This window comes from Alosa pseudoharengus, unplaced genomic scaffold (assembly GCF_046254945.1).
Source record: "Alosa pseudoharengus isolate Yale_2024_CS ecotype anadromous, Long Island Sound unplaced genomic scaffold, YU_APseudo_1.1 YU_APseudo_1.1_scf_3, whole genome shotgun sequence".
NCBI lineage: Eukaryota > Metazoa > Chordata > Actinopteri > Clupeiformes > Clupeidae > Alosa > Alosa pseudoharengus.
The window spans coordinates 36814817-36835337 of NW_027468718.1; the positions used below are offsets into that span (position 1 = coordinate 36814817).

At 40.2% G+C, this 20521-nt stretch overlaps 1 protein-coding gene across 2 annotated transcripts in view; it reads left to right on the forward strand.

Moving 5' to 3' along the window:
- epsti1 (epithelial stromal interaction 1) overlaps positions 1-15841 on the forward strand; it is a 36429-nt gene extending 20588 nt beyond the window's left edge. For both annotated transcript variants that reach the window (XM_076264186.1, XM_076264187.1), the window contains exons 7-10: positions 2604-2688; positions 7346-7416; positions 12000-12157; positions 13705-15841. In XM_076264186.1, coding sequence (XP_076120301.1) covers positions 2604-2688; positions 7346-7416; positions 12000-12157; positions 13705-13832 — 442 coding nt within the window. In that variant the 3' untranslated portion in view covers positions 13833-15841. The remainder of the gene's footprint in view (positions 1-2603; positions 2689-7345; positions 7417-11999; positions 12158-13704) is intronic.
- The last annotated feature ends 4680 nt before the right edge of the window (positions 15842-20521 follow it).

Below are 20521 nucleotides of genomic sequence, written 5' to 3' on the forward strand. Positions count from 1 at the left end.
AGCTAAGTAACATGGTTAGCATAATTAGCATGCTAGCATGTTAGCATGCTAGTTAACATGCTAGTTAGCATTTTTGGCAAAACTGCTAAAAATGATTAGCTAGGTTAGCTAAGTAACATGGTTAACATAATTAACATGCTAGCATTTTAGCATGCTAGTTAGCATTTTTAGCAAAACTGCTAAAAATGATTAGCTAGGTTAGCTAAGTAACATGGTTAACATAGTTAGCATGCTAACATGTTATCATGTTAATTAGCATAGTTAGCATTACTGCTAAAAATGATTAGCTAAGTTAGCTAAGTAACATGGTCAACATAGTTAGCATGCTAACATTGCTAGCATATTTAGCATGTTTAGCAAAACTGCTAGAAAATGTTAGTTAAGTTAGCTAAGTACCATGGTTAGCATGTTAGCATTGCTAGCACTACTATAAAACATTAGGTAAGTAGCATGGTTAGCAGAATTAAAAATCTTAGCATAAATGCTAGCAAACATTAGAGCCGTTCCAACTTTCAGTTATCGTCAAATATCTACCTATACACAGCCATTAAACGATTTGAATATCAACATTCATTAAACTGCTAGAAAATGTTAGCTAAGTAGCATGGTTAGCAGGTTAGCATTGCTAGCACTGCTATAAAACATTAGCTAAGTAGCATGGTTAGCATAGTTAAACATTTTAGCATAACTGCTAGCAAACATTAGAGCCATTCCAACTGTCAGTTATCGTCAAATATCTACCTATACACAGCCATTAAACTATTTGAATATCAACATTCATTCAACTTCCAGTCTGTCAACAACTTTTAAACTATTTACCTTCAACTTTTAAATGGTGTACTTTTAAACTATCATTAAACTATCTATTAAACTAGCTGTCTATCAACAACTTTTAAACGATCTACTGTCTATCAACAACTTTTAAACTATCTACATTCAGCTTTTAAACAGTCTACTTTTAAAATATCAACTTTTATTAAGCTATGCAACCACCATGTCTATCCTAGCATCACCGTAGTAACCATCTCTGTATTATCTGTTTTAACTATACATGATATTTTACATCACAACTTTAGCATTTTCATGCACTGGTAATTCCTTGGAATTGCATTTCTAGTTATTATTATTATTTTTCTTTTTACCTTTTTGTGCACGCTATTCAGCGCAAACCGCTTACCGTACAAATTTGGTTCAAACACCGTTCCATAGATCTTCCAAGGCTTTACCGTCCTATCCGTTTTTCATTTTTGAGAAGTTTATACTTTTTGAGATATTTGTAATTAAAAGTGTATTTTTCCCCCATAGACTTGAATGGGGGCTGTGATGTCATAATAGAGCCAGCTGCGCTCGTTAAGTAGTTCTCAGAGCAGTTCCCAGGCTAATCAGAACACTGGCACAGGTGTCACCTGTGAGGAATTCAACTGTCTCAGCCTCTAAGCATACAATCTAGCTCTACCTGAACTACACATCCTGTTAAAGTGTTTCCTGTGTGTCAAAATAAAAGTCCCAGCCATATATCATGCATTCAGCATTATATCTCCAGAACGGCTTGACGTACATGCTTCAAATTTGGTATGAGTGTTTTTATGGACTCAAAGATGAAGTGAGTTGAAGGTTGAAGGTCAAATGTCAAGGTCAAAAACACCTTGAGTGTGATATCTGAATAATGCCATGTCACACAAGATTCAAATTTGGTTACTCCAAAAGCACCTTTCCAGGTATCACAATTACCATACCAACAGCCCCACCAACACCCTAACCAGCAGACTGCATCCCCTCGTGTAATTCCTCGGAATTGCATTTCTAGTTTCTACTACAATTTAACAGCTATTTAAATTGTAGCAATTTAACAGGTAAATAGATAATGGTACAACTCCAAGCTTCAACCAGTGCTGTTGTGGCAGCTAAAGCAGCAAGAGAGGGTCAGGAGGGGATAACTGTAGAGAAGAGTAGAGGAGGAGGAGGACAGTAGCTAACTGGTGCTGTGGGACTGCCAGCTGTGCAAGTAACAACTGAGATGGACGGGAAACCCAGAGAGATGTAGCCTCACTTCTGTCAGGGTATCAGCAAGCATAGAGGCACTGAATTTAATCAAGAGTGACTGGATATGCCACACATAACATATAATAGTAACCTAATTACAGTGATAATCTGCAACATTCTATCAAAATTCTTTGTTCTCTCTTCTGACATACTAACGTTTCTTCTGTTGTACTTCTTCTAACGTTTCTTCTGTTGTAAGAAGGGTGTCACTTGCGCTCAAGCCTCTTTGGTGCTCACAGTCCAGGACCATAGGATTAGAGAGACAGGCTGGGCTACTTCTAGGAGATTAAACCCAGGGATGACCAGAGCACTCCGAATACTTTTAAACTTTTTTATTGTGGTGCAATTAATCGACTGACGTTTCGACGCACTGCGTCTTCCTCAGTTGGACTCTGAGGAAGACGCAGTGCGTCGAAACGTCAGCTGATTGTTTGTGTAGTAGTGTTGTGACAAAAGCAATGTCATGTCAGTCATTATGTCAGTGCTGTAAAAAATGTTTGGGTGCACCTAAATTATTTGTCAGTGCACCTAATGAAAAAGTATTTGTGTATTTCCTTCAGGAAGCAAGAGCAGCTTCTTCAAAGGGTTGAGCAAACCAGGTTACCATCTGTGGAAGCAGGAAGATCCGTGCCAGCATCATCTGGGGTAAGAAAGTAGCCAAACAATGCACCCTCAGGCTCAGGTTCAAGCCTCTGAGGCATAGTTCTGGCACCAAGGTTACAGCTCATTACCATGTAGTAATTCACACCAATTGACCCATCTTATATGTTTTCAAACTAAACAGCTCATGCTCTTTGAGCTGTCATCAATATAGAGCCAGCTTTTTCAGAGTCAGCTGAAAGCCTGCCTGCTGTGGGGGTTTGATTTCCTCAATCATCTCCTTGTTATCTTATTGATGGAGCCAGAAATTATGGTACATGATTAAGTTTTTGTAAATGTAAATACGTGGAACGTTTTTCTCTCATCATGTTTAGTCAATGAGGAACGCTCTGATCTTACACCACAGAGGCAAGCAGAGTTCAGGGGACTTCCCAGAGTTCAAGTCTGAGTGCTGAGAGCATTACAGGGCCTGTGAGGGACAGAGGAGAGTGAGATGGGTGCAGAGTGGTGTGGAATAACCTACATTGTTCTCTTGAAAGTACCTGGAGCACTGCCAGGATATTAGGCAGGATGAAGTGTGGGAGGATACAGTCAAATCTGTCCATCACAGGGCCAGCCCTACTGACATCACCCACATAGCTGTCTTAACAAATATGCTTTCATGTAAGATGACAATACTCACTCCATGACATTGGAATGAGATGTTTTTGTGGTTCTTTGCTGTAGTAATAAAATAATGCAAAGGAATGAATCCATTTTAGAATTTTTGTCACAGCCTTTTTGTGTTTTTGTTATGATACTTCAGAAGTACAAGAATCCATTGGTTGTTTGTTGATTTTTTTGTTATTAAAGTTTTCAAATGGAAACAGGAGAAACATCAAGGGTGTTTTAATGAGGTAATGATATCATTTCAGGGAACAATAAGGTGAACTGAAGTATATTTCAAAGACCAGTTTCCAGGTGTGTGGTAAATAATTCATAAATATTCTAGTGCACTTAGTGGTAGGCTACTTTATTAGTCCTCAAAATCACTTTATTATTATATGACTTGACTATATGGTAATTATAAAAGTGAATATGCACACAGTATAACTGGTAGATAAATATAATAACTGTTTTTCAAATAAATGTCTTTCTCTTTGCCTTTCAAAATTTGTTTTACCATTGTTGATATTATGGGCTTAAAAATGACTCATCAGGATGGATGAGTTTTCTATCCAAGTACAGTAGAACTGTAGGTTTTGAAAACTCATGTTCCTCGGGAGTGCTATGCCGTGTATAACTTTTCCCTTTGAGTGCTTACAAGGGGAAAAGGGCAGTGTGATTGTGCTTCCTCTCACCATATTGACTTAAGTGTCTGGAGAGTCTCCAGACAAAGTAACACAATGCTCCAACCTAAATGTCATAGACCTGTGGATGAAAGTGTTTGTAGAAAGGCAGGGTATTGATGTGGTTCTGTGGCCTCTGAGAATTGTTATTATTTCAGAGATGGTTCCATAGGACAGCTTAATCCCCTTCATAGTCTCTGTTTGTGCAAAGGATTCTTTATATTAGCTTCCCAGGGTGTGATGTCCAGGTCAATCCACCTATTCCCCTTACTCTTTCGCCACTGCAAACAGAACACCCTTAAATCCATGGTTCTGTTTTGTCCTCAGGATCTCTGACTAAATATACAAAGGATCTATCCCCCCCACCCCCACCACACAAACACATTGATTTCACAGTGAACTCCGTGTCTTTATTGCATCATCACAGAAACGGGTCTGTAGTGGAGTGTTTGTTTCTCTGTTTAGTTTCTGCCCAGAGGTTATCCCCTAGGCCATGTGCAGTCTTACTTGGCTCCCCTTTGTGTGGCTCATCACATAGGCCTACTGTAGCTATGTGATATCTGCCTCTACTCAGTTGAGGAGGCTGGAGGTCTCACCTCACAGGACCAAATAAAACACAAACAGCATAGAAAGGTGTGGGTGAGCAGAAATCTGTGTTTTGTACATGAATTTGGAAGGTGCCAAGAAAAAAAGAGTCTGAATCAGTGCTTGAATTGGGCCAGTACTCAATACTGCCATTTTTACATTTTACTCTTTGGAGCACCACAGCTTTTTCTTGGGTACCAACACTTCTCAAAAGCTGCCAGTAACCTACTCTTTTCTGCCTTTGCCATTTCAGGCTCTGAACAATTCAAAATCACACTTTATTAAAATGTATTAGCCAGGGGGCACTATGTGATGGCCAAATCTCTATGTAACCTAGTGTTAATGCTAATTTTAACACCATAATACTCCAAAAGTGCAAAATAGATACTATTCATATTACGGCAGTGAGAAGAAGTTGGAGAATAGTCAGCAGACATCACAGCAGTTTAATTGGAACACCCTTCAAGCTCAGTGTGTGTGTGTGTGTGTGTGTGTGAGGGAGGGAGGTAGCCAGCAGAAAGCAGCTAAGGATTGATTTATATCTAGGAGTTCACAAAACATCACATTTTCAGATGTTAACCCATTGTCAGTCAATAGTGAAAGTAATTAACTGTATATAACTGTTTTGTCGTTGACTATGACACCATGGTGAAGTTAGTTTTCACTTTGCCAATGAGTTCAAATAATAGACGAGTGCAGATGCGTGTAGGCTATACTCTGCTAGGTTTTAGTAAAACATGGTTTAGTGGAATACCTGTTCCATACGGTCTCGCGTGCAAGCAGGGACAGGAGGGATCGTGACAAAAGTCTTTCAGATTCAATCAAAACCAAAAACGCTAGTGTTGACGTACCCTTAGTGAGGTACAACTGAATCAGGCCAAAATCGGCATCTCCCATGAATTTCACATACGATTGACAATATAACTTCCAATGTGCTTCCTTGTCAAATTTATTTCTAGAGTTTTCAGCACTATTGGTGGTGACCATTCAACAGTATGACATCAACCATAGCAACGAAGACTCACTTTTATCTTAGGAGTTGTCATTTTTCCTTACTAAGAGTAGGTCTGAGAGGCTTTGTGAATAACTTTTAGGAGAAAACTCCTAGCTAAATCTTTTTAGTGAGATTTATGAGTACTCCTAGTGGTAAGATAAAAGGCTTTGTGAATACGGCCCCAGTTGTCTAAGACAGTGTTTCCAATCTGAAACAATTGGAATAGTACTTGTTCATGTTTTTGATAATGTTCATATAAGAATTCTGTTTGTTTATGGTTTTTGTTGTCATTCCTTAAACCCTTTCAAATTCCTAATTTTAAAGGTGCGATTTGTAGGATTGTTAACGAACGTTCTGTAGGCCAAAATCAAAACACTGGTGAACGTTCTCAAGACTACCAGACGCGAGCCTCTTCTGGGTTGCCAGATGTAATGAAGACTTAGCTAACGTTAGTTGACCTGCAGCTGCTTTAAAGGGAAACTTGGCAGGATTTCCCCCTCTGCTGGAGAAATTGTGCATTATGCTATTTCAAACTGTGGAAAAAGGTAACGATAAAGCACATGGATTTGTTTACAAGCTAGCGAACGGTTTGCATAAGTTTGGCAGAACTATGTGGATGTTACAAGGTAAAAAACCTTTTTAAAACGAGTTTATTGTTTCTCACTTTTCTTTTCGGGACGGTAGTCTCAATGTTGCAAGGTTGGTTTTCCGCCTGGGGACGCTAGACGCAGCGGGGAAAGTCACCATTTTCACCGGAACAGGTCATTTAACCATCCAAATTATTTTTAAACGGGTTTATTACGTTGAAATAGTTGCCAAGTTCTCCTTTAACGTTTCTCCCACCATGACCCAGCTACACATTACGGAAACAGTGAAAACAAAAAATACCTCTCTAACCAACGTAACATATTTAGCTGAAGTTAGCGATGCAGATTTTAGAAGTTTAGCATAGGCTACCTGTTGTGGAGAAATATGGCCAGCTCTGCGTCAGACTTGATATTCTTAGTTTGACGAAGACGTCACCATCTCAGGAAGCTCCTCCGATGTCCACTTAATTTGTTTCTTGTTTTAATTTTGGAAATTTGCCTGCCTCTTGTAGGCGTTCATGACTACAACTGACAGCTGTTGATAGTTGGCCTTTGCTAATTTGGCAACCCAAATTATTAATACGCTATTCTAGAATTAATCGTTCAAAACATAAACGAAAATTCCAAGAGATTCCGCCCCGTAACTGATTTTTTTTCATGGGTTTTACGGGGTTTCACGGGTTAGAGTAATGTTGTCAAATAAGCCATTACTTCAATTCATCGTGTTTCCTCACTCTCTGACAACATATGGTGATCATTTTTGGAATGGTTACAGTTTATTTTCCATTATTTCCTACATACTGGACCTTTAAGAAAAGAACATTTTCAGGCAGTAGATCATGGTCGCAAAATGCCAGGATATTCTTCCTTGGCAGCCGATCCTCATACAAACAGGAAACAAAGTATTTTCTGTTGTTCTGCCAGCTCTGGGTTTTCTTTTAGAAAATTGTGTTTTAGTCATTTCCACACATGTCGATTCAGGATCTGCCATCTCCTGCAGAAGCTCAACCATGGCATGTTTGGAGAGGACTGGAGGACTGTGGCATGCAGGAATAATAGACACAAACACAAACCCTTCTCCCTTAACCATATGCCATCAAAATGAATTTGAAGATTATACCAAAACTAGTTGCCTATAAAAACATAACCCCAAAAGTGGCAAACTCCAGCATACTGTTGCTTTAAGTTCAGTAATTTTCTGTCCTCAGAATGTCATGTCAGTGGGAACTGTAAAAGGAGATGAAGAAAGGGAGCAGGAACTGAGGATGGAGCACAGACGGTATGGTGACTTTATTGTGTTCTTGTAGTTCAACTTGTAGAGCAACTGCTAACATACCAATAGGTTCAATACCCAAGAATCAGCTAAATGAATAAATGTAAATGTGATTCTAATCTGTTACAGTACTTTCCGAGTACTGCAACAGTTTAAGTATAAGTATATATACTCTTTTGATCCCGTGAGGGAAATTTGGTCTCTGCATTTATCCCAATCCGTTAATTAGTGAAACACACTCAGCACATAACATCACATTTGAGTGAGAAAGTGGAGTAAAAAGAACATAATATGAGACATACAAGTAAGTAGGCTACACAAGTTAGCCTACTGTGTGCACAAGCACAATAGCCTCTCCCTGAATTTGACTTGGTGTTAGCTTGGCAACGGGAAATGGCAAGGTTAAGATTAAAACTATTTTGGGGGGCGGAGGATGAAACAAAAATCAAAAACCCAATTTTCTTTTTTAAAACTAAATTACTGTAGTTGGTAATTGAACTGTTGTATAAAATCAATTTGACACGTGTGATCATGGTGTTGGTAAAGGATATTGCCACGGCTGTAATTACCTTCGGCACTCGGCATTCAGCCTCGTATCTATGGCCAAAGATAATTAATGCGTAGCAAGATGGGTCGTCCTAGTTAATGTCTATGAGGGCAAAGTGGAGTTCAGTCAGAGACGGGCTCTGGTTCAGTCCCCGCCTGCACAGGGGCGTGTCACTGACGTATGACTGACGTTTGAACGCCTCTGTTCCACGCCAGACAGAAGTCGGAGTACAAAACAAACTTGGTGTACACCTTCATTAATGTTGATTTTCTCCCGACTGGAGGGTCATACTGTCACAACATTCTCCTGAAATTGGAAGGAGGGTTTGGAGATCATGATACCGTGTCCAAAATGTGCATCCATTGCTCAGAAAAATAAGGCTTTGACAAATTCTGGGAAATTCTTGGATTCTGCCATAGACCTCAATGTTAAAAAGGGAGCCCGATCACTGCATAAATGGGGGATAATGGCCCCCCCTCGTGCGGGGCGTGTACTACTGCTACCCTATTTGCATACATTCCCGGGGACAGGAAATGGCCTCTCAGGAAGTATCTTCGTAATCAACCATCTTTGCTATGGCCGAATTACGGCTGTGGTGATATCCTTTACCAACAGGTCCTAACACCATTCCCACTCCTGTCATATTGCTTACATACAACTCTGGAAAAAATCAAGAGACCACTACACATTTTTCTGATGTAATCCTATGGTTGCTGAGTTCGAATGAGTTGACGGTCATATTCCAAAATAAGAATAATATGACCGTCATCTCATTCAAATGTCACTCAGCAACCGTAGGATGTAGGGCTGTAACGATACACCAAACTCAGGATTCAGTTTGTATCACGATTTTTGACCCACGGTCATACCTTGCATTTTCCATTAACGGGGGGGTGGCAAGGAGGGGGGGTTTAAGGTACATCCAGGGTGCGATTTGTCAGGGGGATGGGGGGGATTTATCCCCCTTCTGTTCTTGATATCCCCCCCTCTGCTTAACCCTCTAACCGCCCATGTCGCAATATTGCGACAAGCGTCATTACTGAATAAAACAGACGATAGACGCGAGAACAGTGTAAAATCTCATTTGTACTCTTGACCACTAGTTGGCAGACACCCCGAGCTTCGATTCAAGCTCAACCTTTTTTTTCAACGTTTTCAGGAAGCATTCAAAAAACACGCGAGAAACACATGAAGAAGACGTGCATTTCCTCCATAACGCGGAAGCGATGCGGGCCATAGTTTTGCACAAATTGAAGCAGAAATACACCAAATTCACGTGTGATGAAGTCTTGGATCTGTTATTCACCTATTCTGATTCTGAAGGAGAATATCTGCCTTTTGGAGAATATGATTGATCGTCTATTGACTGATAGTCACGGTGCGTCAGTGAATGGAGGTACGTCTTTGCGACAGTGTCCACTAAGCATACCATGCTTATTTCGACCCTTTGCCCAACATACCTGGAGGTGCCAGTGGCAATAGTGATGATAGTGTCCGTAATGGACGTGGTATAGACAGCAGGGGTTGTAAAAATAGGGCTCTGAAGAACTACAAAGTCACCCGCGATATGGAACTGATTTGACCAGGCTACTTTATTGTATAGTAGCATAGGGTTTGTGATTATAGTAATAGTTTACTATTGTTGGTTTACATGTGACTGTATTCCTGTTCATTTGTTATGTCGGTGAAATGACAAAAAAGAAAGTAAAACTGCTCAAATATGTTCAACATCTAGTATTTACTGAAATGTACATAATTCACGGTGGTTACCATCCAGTGACGTCATAATATGCAAATTAGATGAGTAAATTTACCCCCTTCATAAACTTGTGTTCATACTAAATGATTTTCACATTTACAGTAGGACTTTATCTCTGACCACTTGCAAGCCATGGCCCTTTGAAATTTTGATGTACAAATCCAATTTATTCTTTTTAAACCCTGGCGGCTATAGGGTTAATTATCACCATCACCTGGGGGGGCATTTATTCCCCTCTCCCCCTCATATTGATTAATGCTACTTCATATACAGTAAGTAAAGCACTGCAACGTGAGAGAGTCTAGTGCAGGGGTGGGCAAACTGCGGCCCGCGGGCCGGATCCGGCCCTCCAAGCACTTTCATCCGGCCCGCCGAGCATTTCATTTAGTTATCAGGCTGCTCGCTATTTTTTTCCTGCGATAGAGACGACGTTGGTTAGCTTTACTGCAAACTGCTTTTCACTCTCCTTAGATAACGTTTACAATGTCAATGTCAAAACATCATGTTAAATAAAACTGTTAAAGATGTTAAAGTAAACTCTTAGTTATCTCCTTTGCAGCAGATCTAACGTGAACATTATGCTATCCATTTAATTGGGAACGCGTCTGCACTCACGAGAGGGAGAGAGAGCCGCAGGTTCCAGCTGGCTTGTGATTGTTGATAATTGATATCTCCATCTTATAAGAAAGTTTTAAAAGGAAATCATGAAGGCAACAGTAGTTCCCACTACTGACCATTTAAAAACGGTGAAAGGGCCCAGCCGTAGGTACAGCACTAGCCATAGCGGAGCAGGCAGAAGATCATTGAGAAATAAACGTGAATTAAAGCGACTGTCTTAAAGCGACAGTGCACAATTTATACATTTGTTAAACAGCATAAAATTAGCAGTATTTTTTTAAGCAATTAATATTTTAAAACAAATACTTTTCACACTAAATTATAGGCTATAAAAAAATTGTTTTTTTATGCGTGTGTCGTGGGGGGGCGGGGGGGGGGCGGGGGTTGTTGTGCGGCCCGCCGGCCAATTTTCAAAACCCAATGTGGCCCTTGAGCCAAAAAGTTTGCCCACCCCTGGTCTAGTGAATAATAATCTGACATCAGAAATGCACCGTCACTGTCAGCACTCGTACCGCTGACACAGTGGCTGCGTGATGACTGGTTAATTTGACCTTGATCATGCAGATCATGCATTTCAGAATGTCGACTTTGTAACCAATCATAAATGGCTAGTTTCAATGGAAAGTTAGCTGGACAAATGAAAGAACACGAGAAGGATTCAGTGCAGCATATCGTCAGAATATCGTGCAGCATATTTTAGAACCCACAAAATCACCTTCGCAACCTTATTGTTGCAAAACATATCAATGGAACTAGTTACAGATGCATTTCAAAACTTCAGAATCTTTCAGTAAGCAGCATTGGGGCCATTATCTGTAAGTGGAAGAACATCACTTCATCATCAACCGGCCATGCACAGGATCTCCTTGTAAGATTTCTAACCAGGAAGTCAGAAGGATAGTCAGAAGAGTAGCCCAAGAGCCAAGGACCATTCGGAAGAAAGCTCCAGAAAGACTTGGAGGCAGCAGGTTCAATTGTTACAGAGTAAATCCACACATATAAACTCCACTGCCATGGCCTCTATGCACGCTCACCCCGCATGACTCAATTACTGAAGAAAAACATGCCAAAGCTCATTTAAAGTTTGCTACGCAACATTTGGACAAGCCTATGAAATACTGAGGGAATGTAGTCTGGTCAGGTGAGAGCAACATTGAACATTTTGGATATCATATTACACGCCATGTTTGGAGGAGTAATGGCACTGTGCATCACCCTTAATACCATACCAACAGTGAGGTTTGGAGGTGGAGGCATCATGGTGTGGGGCTGTTTTTCATCTCATGGTACTGCAGACTTCATACAGTTGAAGGAATGATGAATTGAGTCATTTTTTCCGAGAGAATCTTGCCATCCACCAGGATGATGAGGATGAGACATGGCTAGACCTTCCAGCAGGATAATAATCCAAAGCATTCAGCAAAGGAAACTCAGTTGGTTTCAGGGATGATGATGGGGTGTACACTAATAAGGTGTGTGGGTATGGTCTATGTGTTTGGGGGGGTTTGGTTTAATGGTGTGTGTGTGTGTGTGTGAGGAGGTTATGGTGTAATGGTGTGTGTGGGAGAGGGGGGTGTACCTGTAGTAATAGTAATGCAGCTATACAGTATTTTGGAGAACTGATTGGTGTGTTGTCTGAATGCTATATATCTGTTTTGAGAACAGTGCAAACCTGGCTTTCCTGGACAGACTGCAGGCTGGCGCCACTAACACAGAGCAGGCTTTTGGAACACAGTATGGAGGTTGTCAGTTGAAGCAAGAGCCACAAGAGGATGCTGTGTTATCTCTAGAACACATCCGCACCAACACTAAAGAGGAGTTTGGTGAGCCAAGCATGAGATTTACAATATAACTGAAATAACTACTTCTAACACAAAGTACATGTATCATGTTCTAGGTTTAATATATGCATCAACTTTCGATCTTTGAGTTCTGTACTATCCAGACAAACAGAGGGAAGTAAATAGGAGTTGAAGAAATGATTCAATCATTTGGAAATATTAACTAAAGGAAACCAGTCGTTCTAGTTTTTACTTCATAGCTTATTTTATTATAAATTATAAAAAATAAAACCCTGAAGGTTTTTACTAAAGTTCATCATGACTTACAAAATCCAAGAGTGGAGATAAGTCAGATGGGTTAAATGGACAACATGTTGGACTATTTTGTTTCTCTGTCACAGTTGTTTATCCTTTTTAGTAAGAAACTTTAATCCCATACAACTTTCTTTCAGTTGTATTCATAATCATACAAAAGTCATAAATCTTCAGCCCAGTTCATTTTTTAGAAATATTACACACAGCACAGGAATTTGGCACATAGTTCCACTTTGTTTTAGTAGGATCCATGTATTTATTGCTGGGAGTTGTCTACAGTTAAAAACATTTAAAACCTGTCCATGATCGAAAACTAGTTCCATATGTTAATAATTTCTCAGCTTTGTCCATGGTTTCTCTTAAGATTTTGTCATGCAAATGCTGTATTTGTGCCTCACCTTGTGCCTGCATGTCTTCCAAAATCCTTAATGATACATTATATTTGTGTGCTCAGCCCCAGCTACACTAAAATCATAGAGATGATATGTTGCATTAGCCACCATTGAGGTTTGGGGTTAGCCAGCCATTTCCAAAATCTGATGTCCTGCCTCTGATTGCCAAAGACATTGTATACATGTCTCACTCTTAAGCCGAGGCTATCCTGGCAAGCTTTCAGCTGGATATGCCTTGAAATTCTGTTGTACTCATGACTTGCACCATTCATCTGCAAGATCTGGCTTTTGGTATGTTATGCGTCCGATCTCGTCTCTAAGTTGCTGTGAGCACTGATTTATTAGGCCCTTCCATACTGCATCTGCTCTGTCTGTCAAGATGACCACAATGATTAGGCTCATACCCTCTCACCACTTGCCCTACTCCATTTCCTGTGTCTTGGCACCATCCCAAGGGTTATTTGATGGGCCTTTTCACTCAAGTACTCATACTGCCTGTGTTGTCATGGAGGCATCCTTTTGTTACTCAGCTGCTCTGCCCACTTAGTGTGTGGTTGGTTGATCAGGATGCCACCATTTGTGGAGCAGGGTTGGCAGAGGGGATGTGGTGTGGTGTAGACAAATGCTCTCCCACCCTTGCCAGCAGACGCTTACACTCCTAGATGGAGCTGGAGCTGCTATTGTCTGTCCTGCTGGTCGGTCAGGGGGTTCATCTGGGATTCCACTCCTATTCCAATTCCCATGCAGAATGAAAGAACAAAGCTTTGTACTCTCTCCCTCAAACTTTCTCCCCCCCATCTTCTTTATCCTGGAAAATACTCCAGTTTTAATGTTGTGGCAGCTCATTGTGATGATGATGTTATTATATGTTTTTTCTTGTAGATGCTGACTTGGATTGGGTGGTGATGAGGCTTTTAAGTCATTTCCCTCACTATGAGAAAGCCTTTGTGGAGGATATTGTCAGTCAGTGCAATGGTGACTTCCAGCAAGCCTATAATCTTTTCAGTTAATGAGAGAATTTCAGCATGACGTGAAAGATGTGTTCTCTTCAGAAATCTTGCTTCCAGTTCCAGGACTCCATTGAAAAGATATTTAGATCTCAGTGGCACTCAATAAGGGACTAATTAACTAACTACAACCCCAAAACAGAAAAAGTTGAGACGTTGTGTAAAATGCAAATACAAACAGAATGTCATAATATACAAGTCTTGTAAACCCATATTTAGTAGCAAAAAGGACATAGACAACATATCAAATGTTGAAAATGAAAATGTGGACTATTTCATGGAAAGTATATGTTAATTTTGAATTTAATGCCAGCAACATGTCTCAAAAAAAGTTGGGACGGGAGCATGTTTACCACTGTGCTGCTTCACCTTTACATTTAACACAATTCTGTAAATGTTTAAGAACTGAGGAGACCATTTGCTACAGTTTTGATAAAGAAATGTTATCCCATTACTCCCCGATATAGGATTTCAGTTGCTCAACGGTATGGGTATCCTTAGTCATGCTTTCCATTCCATTATGCACCTAATTTGACAAATCTGGACTGCAGACAGGCCATCTTAGCACCTGGACTCTTCCTCTATGGAGAAATACTATTTAAATATGTGCAGAATTCATTTTGGCATTGTTTTCCTGAAATATTCAAGGTCGTCCCTGGAAAAGACATTGCCTGGATGGCAGTATATGTTTCTCAAAACCTGTATACGTCATTCAGGATTGATTGCGCTTTGCCAAATGTGCAAGATGCCCATGCTGTAGGCATTAATGCTCCTCCACACCGTCATAGATGTTGGGTTTCGAACTGAGCACTAAAACAAGTTGGATAGGTTCGATACTTGGATAGGCCCTTTCCTCTTTAGCCCAGATGAGTCCATGATTTCCAAAATGAATGGCAAACTTTGATTGCTCTTACCACAGGACCTTTTCCCATGTTACCTCAGTCCATTTTGAACAAGCTCAGGCCCAGATAAGATGGTGGTATTTTCTGTATCATGTCTCAATACAATTTTAGCTGTTACAATGTTGGCTGTAGTTTTAGAATTGAGTATCAAACTGGGTATATAGACAGTGGTTATCAGAGGTTTTCCTGAGCCCATACAATGATGGGTCTGGAAACAGGTCTGGTGTTGATGCAGTGCCATCTGAGGTCCAAAAGACCACGGCCATCCAATTTGTTTTTCAGCTATTTCCCTTATTTGCAAAGATTTCTCTGGATTCTCTGAATGTTTTAAAAATATTATGTCCTGCAGATGATGAACTCCCTAAATACATCACAATTTCATGTTAAGAAGCATTAAACATGCATTACATTGTTTCATCATTTGTGCACACAGGTTTACTCAGAGTGATGAATACCCCTACATCTTTACTTCTAAGAGACCCTGCCTCTCTGGGATGCTCTTTTTCATACCCAATCATGTTCCCAGTTCCCTAATTAGTTGTGAAACATTCTTCCTTTTGTTTTATTTATCATTACACTTTTCCAGCATTTTGTTACCCCGTCCCAACTTTTTCTGAAACATGTTGCTGGTATCAAATTCAAAATGAACATATATTTTCCATGAAATAGTCAAATTTGTCATTTTCAACATTTGATATGTTGTCTGTGTCCTTTTTGCAACTAAATATGAGTTTAAGAAATTTGCAGATTATTACATTCTGTTTTTATTCACATTTTACACAACGTCCCAACTTTTTCTGTTTTGGGGTTGTATTTAAATACAAAATTAAGATACAAAATTAGATACAAAATAAATAAGTTGTCTGTTAAAACTTCTTATTCATTTGGCAAACAACAAAATTGCCATCAGCTTTTTTAATACAGTAATATGATGGCAAGTGAATATTTAATTTCCTTATGTTATGTATGTTCTGTGTTGGATATATGATATGTCACATTTGGGCATACATTATTGGAAGTATTGAGATAAACTTTTCTATTATTTTGTGAGCCCAATGCTGATATGCTGTCATTTGCTGCATTTGACTCAATAAAAATACTATTAATACACCAACAAGTATTCTCCTTTAACCCAAACCCCAGCTGATGACCCCAGCAGTTTTCAGTATACATAGTCCAATGTTATGCGTGTGAGTTTCTTTGTGACAAAATAGACTGCATTTTGATTTTCAACGCTCAAAAGTGTCTTAACAAGACAGCTGAAGTTTTGCATGGCATGTCATCATCATATTCATGCATTTTTATTTCTCACAGTCCTTGGGCACACACACTAGGACATGTTGCCAGAGGTGTACACTGGTTTACTGTGCATGTGGAGAAATAGAGCCTACATTACAGCACACATTTATTTAGGCTTTTGTAGCCATTTAAGCAACTACAGAGTGGAAGACCAGATAAACTAGATCTACCACATTGTGGTGCATGGTATGACCAGGGTCTAAGTGAAGATTCTGTCAATGAGCTTAAAAGTTCTTGTAGAGCCCCTGTCACTGATGCACACACATTGAAGGACCTCACACAAAATGTGTATGTGTGACACATTTTAAGTATGTTTATAACGATCTGACAGGCTAGGGGATTTAATTAAAAACGAGCACATAAGTTAGTAAAATGGACATGTTTTAGTAAAATGAGAGCATGTTTCAGTAAAATGTTCCTCTCACATAATCTCACAATGACACCTCCTGGGCTTTGTGTTTTAGTAATAGCAATAAGCTACACGTGTATTAGCTACACTGGCTACGCGTGCCTACAAAGTATTCTCTGGTTCCGCTCCCACTTACTTGAATGCCCTCATACAGGCATGTGTTACCTCCCGACCGTTGCACTCCTCAGATGAACGACGTCTGGCTCTGCCACCCCTATGCTCAGGGCAATCCAAACTTTTTTTTAATTGTTGTTCCCCATTGGTGAAATGCACTACCAGTTCCTATTAGAGCAGGAGCGACTGTAACACCCACCAACGTAATAACTATGAAATATGGTGCCCTTTGGCCTCTAGGGGGCGCTTCAACTTCCAAAAAAGCATATTGACGTTTTGGACATGCGTTAATGCACATAACCTTTGACCCATATGCCTGAATGAGGTACTATTGGATAAATCCTAATTCAACGCACCTATTCCCCTGTATGCTCCCGTTGGTGAACCTCACCTGAAGGTTTTTGTATTTAGCAGACACTTTATAGTAATAATTTAGTTAAAATGAACAGTAAACAGTATGTTGGCTGCTCTGCTGAGGCAGCAGGAACTGAAGATGTGTTCCAGGGAAGGCAGTTCACAGCCAGTGATCTGGGCGGTGTTGATAACCCTCTGGAGGGCCCTCCTGTCTGCAGCTGAGCAGCTGGCCTACCAGGTGAAGATACAATAGGCCAGCATGCTTTCTATGGAGTAACGGTAAAAGGACACCAGCAACTTCTCCTCCAGGTTGTTTTTCCTGAGGATTCTCAGGAAGTGGAGTCGCTGCTGAACCTTCTTGACCACTGCAATAGTGTTGGTGGACCAGGAGAGATCCTCAGCGATGTGTGTGCCCAGGAACTTGAAAACTGAAATATTTGCACACACTCCCCTTTGATTATCAGTGGTTCTGTGTCTGCCTCCTGTGTGAGAGCATCCTCACACAACTCCCCCAGTGTTCAAGATGGGCTCATTGTTCTAAGCACATGCTTGACCTCGTGCTCCTGCACAGAGAGGGTGTGGCTGCTGTGGTGGGCTGTTGAGGGTGTGATGACCACCTCAGCATTTATCACCTCAAAGCGGGGAAAGAAACATTTAAGTTCTTCTGCCAGTGAGGTGTCACCGTGTGCAGTTGTGTTGTTTTTGTAGTTGGTGATCAGTTGGATGACCTGTCATGCACACTGTGGGTCGTTGTTGTTGAAGTGGTCCTCAGTCTCCTTTTTGAGAGCTGCCAACAGGACTCAAGGTCTACAATCAATCATAATTCTCAAAGTTCTTGGGCTTGGAGGTGATGTTGGGACTATCTCCTACTGGCCATGGTGCTGGACTCTGCCCTCCTCCTCCACTCTGCTACGACCTGCTGATTTCAGTATTGCTTGGACTCTGTTCATTGCGGCTTATGGCTATATTTAAAAATGATTTTCTATGCCGTTTGAATGCCAATTCAACAATGTCAACAATTAGGTTTCCACATAGGGGCATTGTCTGTATGGGATTATGTGCTTATGTTTATGAATATGCAGTTTACAAGTTGTGTAGCATAGAGGCTTTGGTCTGCAAGGAAACCAGACTTACACATGGAAAAAATCTGCTCTGTGTGTAACTAGCTGCACTTACACATGCAAGTGATGGCCTGACCATTCAAATCACTGATTTTACTAAAGAACCAAACTTGATGAGAGAATTATTTTAATTTACAGGAAAACAAACCATCAGGAACTATCAGCAAGCTTGCAACATTTTATTGTGTATTTATACCATACACAGTATGTCATGAAAAACATCTCTTATTTTGTTTTTATTTGGTTTTCTTATTTTATTTAACATAATGTTCATTGTCAGCATTTAAAGCACTCTCCACTCTTATTTTGCAGCCTCATTTTATACTTCAGCTAAGTAGAGTTTATGCGCTCTAAATGTGACTCATGTAAAAGGAGTGTGATTATGAGGAAGTGTAGGAGGAGAAGGCTGTTCCATCTGGTGATGTGCGTGCGGTAGGTGAGTGCAGGTGGGCACACACAGCCCAGGAACTCTTCCCATGCCACAAATCACATTGATCCAATCATCACATCCTGTTGCACGAGACATTCCCAGAGCTGCAAACCTAATAAACCATGAACAAAGACTCTTTTTATGCCCTCAGAGAGACAAGAAACATAGAACACCAGGAACAAAGGATTCAGGGCCCAGGGTTCTGTTTGATCACCAATAGAACAGGAGCCACAGCTTATTTTTGTGGAAACAGGATCAATCTCATCCCAGGAAGTTAGAAAAACTCAATTTACATTTTGGATGTTAACCTCTTTTGCCTGTTTTCCTCGTACATTTTTCTTCACATTATAACAGAAAAAAATATACAGTTGTAAGAAATTCATGGTAGATGAAATGTACCAGATGTTATGGACTTTATGCTTCACTATGTGAGTAAACTTTTTGAAGACAGGTAGAAATCTCCTCAGTTCAACAAAGCAATATTCAAGATGATGCCAAACATCCATCTGGTGATTAAGACTATAATGAAAAAACCCTCACCCACAACCCCACCCCCATCCCCAATTCCACTCCCCCAAGAAACCAGCAGAATGGGTATGCTAGCAAGACCCTGATTACCTCAGCAACAGTGGAGGGGATTTCCCGTGGGTGGTTCCCCCTACAAATTAGGTCACAGCATTACCCATATCACAAAAGAATTTTGAGGAAAATATAAAGAAATGATACACCCAAGAGATCTGGAGGTTATTAGCCAGGGGTGTCGGAAAAGTTAATTGATATGTTTTTAGCTGTTTTTATATGTTTTTGTGTGTGTTGGTGTTATTTTATATTGTTTTTTTTGTATTTGTGTTAAAAGTACCATGTATTTCAGTCATTTACTTCCAAAATGAACTGCTATACTGAAATTGTTGATGATAAAATATGGCTCATGGTTTTAAAATATCAACCAAAATAAAATGTGTTGTGAAAGGATTATTTAAGACCATTTCGGTTCTTCAGCCAGAGTGTGCACTCTGTGTAGTGTTTTTTTCATGTGGCAATTGAAATATTACCCTGGTAGGAACACAGGGATACTTCAGGACAACAGAGGACCTTGAAGTGAACTAGGAAAGTATGCCAGCTGCAGGGCTCTAGCATGCAGAGATTTCCACACTCAACCACAACTGAGTCACTGTACTTCCTGGGGAAAATCGGCTCCACAAGACAGGCTGCGGAGGCACGCCTCAACTGCTGGCTGACAGCGCTGACAGTGAGGTTTTTACACTAACAAACACATAAGCAATCTTTTTCTTTGTCTCTCTTCCACACACAACGGCATTCTCAAATACAGAAACATAGTGTTGCACAAGCAAATACAGAAACAGTGTTGCTTAAATACATTCTCAATCATGCAATTTAAATACAATAAGCTGAAGCTAATAAAGAATAGTAATCTAAAATGTATGGCGGTCACCATACTTTTAAACTTTTGTTTCTGATTGATTTTGTGGTCTACAAAGGCAAAATGACAGATGAAAGGCACATTGGTTCACTCAGTTCTGATTCAAGTTGACTGGTGCAATATCTAACAGACAAACACAATCTGCAAAGTGCAAACTATCCTGTCTACTTATCTTATCTTGATATGAAAAGAGGATTGGTGGAAGTCTAGAAATCTACAAACCAGTTATCATAGGATAAGAAGTTGACATTGTATGTCATATAACTCTGAGATCTTGACCACTGTCTCAAGCTGTTCCTACAGTATATCCTAATGGATTCTTCCCTCAAGACAAGGAATAGACCGATCTGGTGACACCTCTGAATCTCCTCATAGCTTGTACTGTATGATTTAAGAGGTTTTTTATTTTCATTTCCACACCAACTGGCATTTTGCCAGATTGAAGTCTCACTTCATAGAACCTGCACAGTTGTAAGACTATACAGTAGTAGGCTAATATAGTTACAATGATATTAGTCTTTCTGGTTTGGGAGAAACGCATTTGAACAATTCAGCTGCCTGCCTTGTAGACTCACAGCTATAATATCCATGGGCATGTGTACCTGTAGACATCCGGGGGAAA